This window comes from Sphaeramia orbicularis, chromosome 4 (assembly GCF_902148855.1).
Source record: "Sphaeramia orbicularis chromosome 4, fSphaOr1.1, whole genome shotgun sequence".
In the NCBI taxonomy this organism is placed as follows: domain Eukaryota; kingdom Metazoa; phylum Chordata; class Actinopteri; order Kurtiformes; family Apogonidae; genus Sphaeramia; species Sphaeramia orbicularis.
In genome coordinates this window covers 34371716-34382000 of record NC_043960.1, presented here as the reverse complement: position 1 = coordinate 34382000, position 10285 = coordinate 34371716, and the positions used below count along the sequence as shown (strand labels likewise).

The following is a 10285-nucleotide window of genomic DNA, read 5'->3' as shown; positions in this document are numbered from 1 at the left end:
ACCAATGAAGGAAATATATGTGCAAAAGTGAGACAGGAATCACATATTTAATCACTGTTGCATTGTATTAGTTCTGATGTACATGATCAAACTGACAGGCAAAGTGGTATTAACCCTTAAAGACACCAGCCTCCACAAACAACCAAAACATCTACTGATCTAAACTGTTTAATACCGGTTGAGTCACTAATTCTATCAATTCATGTAAATAACAGGTGTAAATTACAGTTGTACATCTTTTCATGGTCATCAGATATGACCCATTTGGACCTTCAGAGGCTCCGTAGTGAACGTGGAAACGCTGTCATCTTCTACAACATTGATTCACCAGTAAAACCCATGGAGTTGGATCAATGACAGTGGATGGACACACTTGATTTATGCTCAGTTAATGATATCTTTGCTGAAAAAAAATCACTTTTTCTTGAGTTTTCTCTGTTTGTAATATGATAATCCTCAACTTTGAGCTTTAATGAACATCTACATGATCAGTGAATTAAATATCGGAAAATACATGATTTACACTGAAAAAATACAAAATAAGATTGATAATATTACAATAAATGGTTATAAATCACTTAAGAAATGTTAAATGTAGGGAAAAAATCATTTGGGAACTGACACAAAAATAGCACTGGGTCCTTATGGGTTAATTTTGATCATCTCATTACAATCTTTATTTCCTATTGCCATCAGAATCCTGAATAGCTAACAGAATTTACAACCACACTACCTCATGTAACTGCACTTGTTTACATTTTCACTTGCACAGACAGAACTATAGCTTTTACATTCGCACTGTGAATTTTTGCACTATTTAATTGATTTTTCTAACTTTTTATCTATTTACACCTGTTTTTATATATTTGGCATTCTGTGGGCAGAAATGCATGAATTTTATTGTACAAGGAACATGTTTCCTCACTGTGCATTTTTAATTTCTTTTCATTTATTTATTCATTCCAATCTAAATGATTGGAAAAGAGCGGGATGAAGAAAACTTATAATACCTGCCCCTTTGTTAAAACATCTGCTTACATCACATAAGTTGCTGTTACAGGTATTACAGTAAACAGTTTACATGATAGTCAATGAAAATAAACAAATCCAGAATCCATAAGTACAATTATTTCATTACGTTTTTATAAAGTTTCTCTGTTCTCTCCTTATACAACCACTTAAACTGAAAAATATTTGTACAGCTCTTCTCTTCAATTATCAAAGAATTCCACATTCTGACACCCACAACAGAAATACACATGTGACAATAAATGCTTTGAATCTTGAAACAATGGGACTAATATATCCAACCCCAGTAAAAGCTCCCATTGTAATGAAATTATAAATATTTTTACCACTCACCTCTGTCTGAGGTCTATGGTCATAAATCCATTTGCACTTAAATGTCATTTTTGCACATTCCTGGTTAGAATATTTCAACTTGTTTTGCACCTTACAGTTCTATTTCAGCACATTCCAGTTATTTTTCAGCACATTACAGTTATAATCCAGATTCTACCCAGATCTTTTTATACTTCCAATTTATAGTGTATAGTGTATAGTCTTTGCTCTTATGTTATATTTGTCTTTACTCATGTTTGCTGTGGTATTATACTGTTATTGAATGTGTGTCATGCTGCTGCTACACTGTAATTTCCCAGTTTGGAATAAATAAAGTACATCTATCTATCTATCTATCTATCTATCTATCTATCTATCTATCTATCTATCTATCTATCTATCTATCTATCTATCTATCTATCTATCTATCTATCTATCTATCTATCTATCTATCTATCTATCTATCTATCTATCTATCTATCTATCTATCTATCTATCTATCTATCTATCTATCTATCTATCACTTCTGTCAGTGAATATGATGGCTGATCAGTGAGTGTATTGTAACCATCATGACAGTTGTGTCCACATGGTGTCGCTGTATCCCGGTGCCAGGTCACTGTGGATCGTGGACCACCACCATGTGACCAGTGGGACAGGTTTATGTAAATGAGTGTGGAGCTCCGAGGCGTTTACTACTGCAGCGGTGCGTGGAGCGGCCACAGTGAACACAGACTGTCAGCCCGGGAGCAGTCAGGTTCCGCTCTGGATATCACTGGACAGCAAACCGATCGGATGTGCAATATGACTTTTGAAGAAAACAGTGGAGATAACTCTTCAGAAAGGTTCGTCTGGCTCATATAATCCACCACTTTTTGCATATTTATCTTCGCGTTTTGTGCTTTGGATCGTGACTTTTAACATCTTCGTGAAGACTCCTGAGGTGTAAAAGATATTGCAGATTACAAAGATGGACACGTTTTATGTTGACTTACCGTGTCGTTTGATGCTTTTGTCACTTATGTGGATTATTTCTTGTTTTTTTTTTTCGTTTGTTTTTTTGCTGTTGTGTGGCGTCCGTTGGGACAAGTTTGGACAAGTGCAACGTCCAGCTAACGTCTGCCATCCTGTACATCTGCTAGCTAACCTAGCTAGTTTAGCTAACTCTTAAGTATATGTTCAGGATATTTCAGTAGAATTGCACCAAAACACCCAAAAATACTATTGCCGAAGCTTTGTGTACTTTAATGTGCAACGTTACATCACTCGCTGCTCACTGGAATAACTTAACATTACATAGAGCAAACTCTTCAGTTATGTGTTAGTAGCTCGTTCACTTTCGTTTAAATGTGAATTACTGTTTGTACAGGATGGAATCAGTGGCTAAAGCACTAGAGGAGGTCCTGAGCTCTGCATTGCCTCAAGGTTGCATCACTGTTGGCGTGTATGAAGCAGCCAAGTCACTAAATGCGTAAGTTGGGTATTGGTTAACTACTTTGGTTTCATTGTAACACTGTTTCTCAAGAACATGCAAGGTAACTTCCTTTGTCTTTTCCTTTTCTATCTGCAGAGATCCAGACAACGTGGTCCTGTGTCTGCTGGCCACAGACGATGAAGAGGATGTGGCCCTCCAGATTCACTTTACCTTAATCCAGGCTTTCTGCTGTGAAAATGACATAAACATCCTGCGGGTGAGCAACATGAGGCGTCTGGCAGAAATCCTCGGTGGGGTGAAGCCTGGAGGTGACCTGGACCTGCACTGTGTTCTTGTTACTGTAAGTGTCATTACTCATGACTGTTTACTATTGTACCACTGTGCATTGCTCACTTCCCGTGAGACTGTAGACAGAATAAATTGTTTTGCCCTCACTGGCCTACTCTTTCCTGTGGCCTTTTCAGTGGGTGCAAAGAGCTGTTGCTAACACTGTCTATGTAATATAAGTGTTGTTTGTGTCAGTGCATGCTTCATAAATCAGCAGGTTGTAACACATTGTCTCTTTTTGTGCAGAACCCTCAGTCGTCCCTGTGGAAAGATCCTGCACTGAGCAAAGTGAACAGATTCTGCAGAGACAGTCGCTGCTTGGATCAGTGGGTGCCAGTCATTAACCTGCCAGACCGATGAAACCGCTTGGATTGTAAATGTATTGTGTGCATCAGGAGAAATTAACTGCACAAGGCCTGCGTTAATGTCTGTGTTGGACTCCTTTGGAAAACTGCCCCAGAGGGACGGGAGGGGCCAGAGGGGAAAAAAAAAATAAGAAAAAACACAAGGAAGAGAAATGTACCAGCAAATTTACCAGGTCAGTGTGAGTTTGTGGGCAAAGGAAGAGTGACTCAGCAGACTGGGTTCCAGGATTTCCAGTGTGTGACTGCGCCTTTCTCTGCCGAGAAAGAAGCCTTTACAGGAAACTGAATCATGTGAGGAAGACGAGCACACGTGGTGGTGAGCTCAAGTGCAGAAGTGGGGAAAAGCAGACAGAGAGCCTCAGTTGACAAGACGCCAAGAAGTGGACCACACCAGTCGGAGCTCTGTTTGAAAGATTCCTGAAGACAATTTGACCAAATCCAAGCATTTCTTTAACAGCACATTTATTTAATACTATTTAAGATTTGTCACTTTGATATTTCAAAAGGGAAATTTTATTAGTCACAGTTTATTATAATTATTATTTTATTATTATTATTATTATTATTAAGGACAATGCAATGTTTTGACTTGTCCACTAACTGATGTTTTTATGTGTCAATAATTTAACGGATTATATTTATTGTGCATAGTTCATGGAATATTGCCTTGTTAAGTTGAATGAAATAAAAAACGACAAAACAAGTCATTCTTGGTTTGGTTTTGTATCAATGATTTCCAGCTTGTACATGGTTTAGCACACCCTCAGGAAGTCACATGGTGTCCTCAGGAACAGTGCATGCCTGTCATGCCCACAGCCAACATGTTACTCCACTTTTGATAATGTCTTAGCACGTTATTGGATAGGTTACAGCTTCAGATCAGAACAGTTCTAGCTTTTTCAAGCTGTCTTTCTGCTGCTCAGACTAAATGTAATTAAATCAAGTCATTGTTATTTATATTTCCACTATGACGAATCACAAATTTGCCTGAAGGGGGGTTTACAATATGTATGGGACCCTCTGTTCTGTCTTTGACCCACGGTTCAAGAAAAAAACAACTCCCCAAAGTAGCATCACGATGTCTGACTCGTCGAAGTTAAAAATAGTGCTTTACACTGCTATTTACAACCTAAAATAGGAACTGTTCAGAGCTAAATCTGCCCCAGGCACAAGATTAGTTGCAATCAGCTTTACTCCTGGCTGGGAACTGTAGTAAAAGTTGACCTTTTGCTCATTTTTGGAGATCTCATTACATTGCGGGGAGGAGAATTCTCATTGTTGTTGAAACTGAATTGTATGGCACGCATTGTGAGAGCTCATTCCTCTCAGTTCAGTGCATCGACGCAATCAGAGCTAAATTTACTGCTGAGTGGATTAAAAATAGCAGTAGAGGGGTAAGGGAACAAAAAAAAGACCAATTTCAGACTGTGTGAAAAGAGAAAACCAGAACTTATTGGTGCTTTTGCAGAGTGGGGAGGGACAAAGCCTTCCACACAGAGGGACATGAGACAATAGATGTATGAGTCAGGTCCTATTCAGGTCTCCATTGCTAGAGCTGTACAGTACTTTAGCTCCAGGGCTAAAAATAGCCGTGTGAATAGAGGCATTCCCCCTGACCACTCGCACGCTGACAATGGTAGCACTTCTAATTAACAGGCAGTGTATGCAGAGAGGCTGACCTGCTGCAGAGATGTCAGTGTGCAGGAGAGGGGATACAAGAGGTTTTTGTGGCGTTGCTGTCAGGTAGTGGATAGCAGGCAGGGAGGGGGGAGGGAGTGGGTCAAAAAGCAGGACTGACTGGAAGACTGGAGAGGAATGTGGGGTGTGACAGAAGAGCAAGCAAAGGGATGGTGTTCTGAGTTTAATTGACTAAAGATAAAAGGCTGCAGTTGGTAAAGGATAAACCACATGCACTGACGCTAAAACATCCAGATTTAGAGTGAACTTTGCAACTGTGGCGAGAATGCTGGAGTATAAAGTTAGAACACTGCAGCATCCATTCTCCACTCACTATATGCGTTGGACTTCTAGAAGAGAAACATTAAAAGGCAAAAGTAATGGGCTGAAATATGATCTTTTCCCTGGAAACTGTAACAATAATGCCAGAAATACCAGAGAGTAAAATAACACCTGAAAGCCAATTTTATCATTAAAAAGGAAGAGGAACCTTTTCTCTTAACCAATGCCTTCCTGTATCACAGGGAGGGGCAGCTAAAAAGTAGGTGAGATACTGGAGATTGGATTATTGGCTTACCCCCAGAGCTTCTTTCCTGCACTGCCAGGTAACACAATCAGCGCAAATTATGCCCCTACAAAGCCACCCTATCCATCACCTGGCTCCAGTGCAGGTTACATCAATGTGGGCCAACAAATATGGCCTGACCTGATTGTGGATGTAACATCACACTGGTGGAGACTAAGAAAGGAGAGAAAGGGCTCCTCTGAAGAGCAGGGATTATTGCATAACCGGCTGGTTGTGGCTCAGGGGTATAGAAACACCTACACTCAGAAATTAGAGCAAACAAACATGAATGTTTACGTGCCCCTGACCTGGTACAAGAGACACTTATCTGGTTCTTTGAGCATGGCAAAAGGACTCAAACACATAAATTACAGCTGGTCAAAGCCAGCCTCGAGTTTAATGGGTTTTAATGTGGTTTGGAGTTTCACTTTATGGCTATCTGTTTCTCTCTATAGGCAGGAAATATTGTATGTTGCACTATAATAGAAAACTCTCTATAGGAGCTGGTAAAATGCACTTTAGTATGCATGATTTAAGGTCCACATGGTCCCAAGAGGTAGATCTTAACATCCTATTACTTAACTAGAGCTGTGAAAGTGAATTGAAGTACACTAGTGTCTAGTTTTTCCCATGAGAAACTTTTTACAGGAAGTCGAGCCTCAGGGACTGTCTCACTGGTTTATGTAGCCTGCAGCAAAAAAAATCTAGGAGCCTGTTTTCACTGCGGTTCACACTGATCCAAAACAATATAATGTTACACAAAAGAAACAGTGAAGTGCTTTGCATTCTGCTTTAAAGCAGTATTGAGGATTTGCTTGGTCACGTCACAGTTTCAACTACATACGGGTTATGCATAAGCAAATGTTTTTATATACAGGCACGTAATTTCAGTTTATATTAAGCTCCATAAATGTCTCAGAAAATGCTTGCGCTATACAACTAGTTTATCACTTTTCATTTTGGTGGAGGTTTTTAATATAGCCTTTCACTGTACAAACACATGCATTTAATGTGGTTTTATTAAAGACTATTCAATTAAAAGACAATTAGCCATAATGAGTTAAAAAGCCATATACATTTTTCTTTTACATTGCACAGTTTAAAGTAACTTTATCTATATAAGAAGTGCATAAATCTATACCTAAAACATAAAAATGTAACATTATATGTCCTGACACTCGGCTTTGAGTGAATCCTGTCTCAGCAGTGACCAAGTACAGAGAACGAAATTACACACAAAAGATTGTAGTTGACAGTAAATTTATTTGCATTTACCCAAAGCAGGTAAAGATCGAGTATGACACACATAATACGCTGTTACCTGCATTTGACATATCTGAACAACTGCAAAACAATTGCTAAAAAACACTCATTAAACATAAAAATCAACCGCATACATCAATAACCAAAACAAACACATTCAGGTTCAATTCATAATTTGAATCACTGTCACGAAACACAAATTAAAAACAAAGTTTGACCAAATACATACAATCAGTAAAATTAAAGTACAGGTACAAGCAAGCACATAGTCTTAAACACATGGACAGACTGTATTACATATTTAGGGATATGCTAACGCATAACAATCATAGCTGCTGAGAAATATTTTGAAGCTATTAATTACTGTAAATGTGTAATTTTACTTAATTTAAAGGGCCTTTATTCTTCACAGTATTAGACAACAGCACTTGTGTGACTCAAAGGTAGTAGAGGTTGAAGCAGGTTCACTTCATTAAGGCCCTGACTGGTAAAGTACCAAAAGTAGTTGCTTATATTTTCTGTGAGCACCCACACAGAGAAACCCAGTCACTACTAAAGACTGCTGGTCAAGCTTACACATAACACTTAAATATACGATTAAGTCAGATTCAACTTTAGATCAGTCGTAAACATGGAATGTGTCAAACTCATAACAGTCATCAGGAGTTTGGAGGCATTAAAGTGCCTCAAGAAAAATAAGTGTCACAATAAATGCTGAAAAAAAAAAGTAAAACTGTGGTGGGAGAGTTTGCATCAAATAAGTGGATGGGCTTAGGTGGCACACACTGGTCTTAATCTGTAAAATTCTTTGTCCTGCATCTATAAGAACAATTTAGAATTGTACTTTAATTTTAAAAGAAAATTAAACACACAGGTGACCAGAGATAAAGAGGTTTTATGATTTGGAAATAAACACAACCATTTAGATCTAATCACATTTAACTTTGAAAATTAAGTACATAGTAAATTCAGTCTCACGTGAGGGTGCATTAACAGACTGAACATAAGAAGATTAAGATTCGGCGTCAAGTCTCTCCAAATCCTTGTGTTGACATTGTTCTATGTTATACCCTGACACTGATAAAAGAAACTCTGTGATACATTGTTGTCCATAAAGTTATAATAATTCTGTTTTCAGATACATTTCTCTTTTTACTCCTATTTATACACATCAGTAATTACCTCTGACCTGGTGTAATGATTACAGACTGATTCCCAATTACACTTTATATGTCAAGATTAAATCACATGTCATGATTGTTTCGTGAGACGAGGAACAAATATTTTATTCCAACTTTATGGGCAACAGTGTGAAAAACTGGTTTCAATGTTCCAACTGTTTGGTTGGCTTTGGAAAGTTTAGATTAGATGGGACAGAACACTTTGAACCACCTTCCATGTAATAAAAACTGTTTGCAGTGTGCTCATTACTATCTGATGGACACTGTGTGAATCAGTATCATGTGACATCTGTCCCCTCTAATGATCCTGTCCACCTATGATGGACAGTGTAGTTTACTTCTCCAACCAACGACAGGATATTGTTATCTCGGGTGTTCATTATCAGCGGCATACAAACTGCAACAACTGTTTCCTCAAGCTCGTCTGATGAAAGTAAAGAGGTGAAAGCTGAAAGCCTACGTCTGATTGAGGGGAGGTCGGGGGCTGTTTATGTATGTTGTGATAATTAGAGCCAGGAACTCTCCCATTCATGGCACAGCCCCCTTTCAGCTGAGGTCTAGGGTCTTCTAGATCTCATCAGATAACAATGAAAAGCAACAAAAGTCACCGCTAAGCCTTAAAAGAAACTTTGAATAATCTTTGTCTGAGCTAAAGCTTTGATCCGAGGCCACAGCTTCAGACTTCTGCCTGTTCTTTGGTGGAACTGCTATCTGGCTGAAAGGCAGAGAGAAATACACCCCTTATCAAACTGTAGCAGGCATGTGAAAAGGTAAGGGAGGGTGGGTACACTGGCCCTAAGGCAAGTTGTGAATAGTATCGGCTTTTTTCTTTTAACAAAAAAAGACTCAAAGCGGCAAAAGTAGCAAGAGTTCAGCAGGTGTTTTGCTTTATAAAACAGTGCAGGGCTTCTTGTCCTTGAAGGGGTTTTCTGAAGCAGGGACGCCCATGAGCAGCGGGTCATTCTTGGCATGTTCTCCACAGTAGCGCATTAAATCTGACGAAGCCTTGGACACCTGCAGTGAAAGAGTCAGACGTGACATACTGTACGTGCAGAGGAAGTAGGCCACTCTGCTGTGAATAACAGTGAATGTAAATGCACCTTTATCCTCTCGATGTTGGCCTCTATCCTCAGCTGCTGCACCGTCCGCCTGGCCTGAGCGATGCTGCTAGAGCTCTGCATTTTTGATGACATTCTGCAGATAATATGATCAAACCTGCATTGAAAAAAAGAGAAGCAGTTATTGTATTGTAATTAGTGTAGAGAGGTATTTGCACAAAGGAGAAACAGCAAAGCCATCATATAATAAATCTATTAAAATGGTCCCCAGTAACAAGATGTTCCTGCAGGATTAAAGAAAGAACACAAAGGTCAGCCTGATGCTAAAAATGCTGTGGAGCCTATTACTGCAATTCTACAAAGGCATCATTTTATCCAACAAACAACCTGAGTTTGCTCAGATTTGATGTTGGATAAGGTTTCATAATTGTAACTGTATTTAATCTGGTCACACTGAGATCAAGATCTTTTATGATCTGGCTTCAAAGTTGTTTGCACTGCATCACATGCCAGCTCTGCAACAGCCAATGTGTAAATATAATAGAATATGTATTATGTAGTAACTGGATTATGTACAGGAGTTATATGATACAAATATGAGAAAGACAAGACACAGTTTTAAAACCAGTATTATGAGTATTAACACACCTCCACCTTCTATGAAACAGAGCAGTGTGAATGAGATCTGGCATCAGGCCTCCTCTATCATAAAAGTTATGCAAACCTGGTTTTATTATTTATAACTGGAGGGACATTTTATACAGACAAACATGGTCTCCACAAGATGAAACCTGCTGATGTTAGAGTATCCAAACCATGGACAAAAGGGCCTCACTAGTATTCAATTGTTAACAGAAGGCTAGACTACAAAACCATACTGACAAATGTCATCAAATAATGTTATAATGGTAATCATTGCAATGAACATTTTATTTCATCATTAGGGCCCATTTTGGTTACATTGTTATCTAAGCTTACATATTTTTTCTTAATTTTATTTAACCCATAAAGACCCAGCACTACTTTTGTGGAAGTTCCCAAAAGAATTTTTAATTCAAAAATGATTTATCACC

General features: G+C 38.6%; 2 protein-coding genes across 2 annotated transcripts in view; one reads left to right on the top strand and one right to left on the bottom strand.

Annotated features, from left to right (window-relative positions):
• Positions 1-2029: 2029 nt before the first annotated feature.
• On the top strand, positions 2030-4175 carry gadd45ab (growth arrest and DNA-damage-inducible, alpha, b). The gene is made up of 4 exons (XM_030133146.1): positions 2030-2186; positions 2711-2812; positions 2912-3116; positions 3350-4175. The coding sequence occupies exons 1-4, from the start codon at positions 2137-2139 to the stop codon at positions 3461-3463; spliced, it is 471 nt and encodes a 156-aa protein (XP_029989006.1). The 5' UTR covers positions 2030-2136; the 3' UTR covers positions 3464-4175.
• A 2778-nt stretch (positions 4176-6953) lies between these two features.
• Positions 6954-10285, bottom strand: part of gng12b (guanine nucleotide binding protein (G protein), gamma 12b) — a 32998-nt gene continuing 29666 nt past the window's right edge. The window contains exons 2-3 of the mRNA XM_030132750.1: positions 9255-9369; positions 6954-9168 (exon numbers count right to left, since the gene is read on the bottom strand). Of these exons, the coding sequence (XP_029988610.1) occupies positions 9043-9168; positions 9255-9347 (219 nt within the window). The 5' untranslated portion in view covers positions 9348-9369 and the 3' untranslated portion in view covers positions 6954-9042. The remainder of the gene's footprint in view (positions 9169-9254; positions 9370-10285) is intronic.

Coding starts and splice junctions, on each gene's coding strand:
- gadd45ab (XM_030133146.1), top strand. CDS start 2,137: ATGTGCAATATGACTTTTGAAGAAAACAGTGGAGATAACTCTTCAGAA. Junction 2,813..2,911: donor GCAGCCAAGTCACTAAATGC/GTAAGTTGGGTA, acceptor TTCTATCTGCAG/AGATCCAGACAACGTGGTCC. Junction 3,117..3,349: donor TGCACTGTGTTCTTGTTACT/GTAAGTGTCATT, acceptor CTTTTTGTGCAG/AACCCTCAGTCGTCCCTGTG.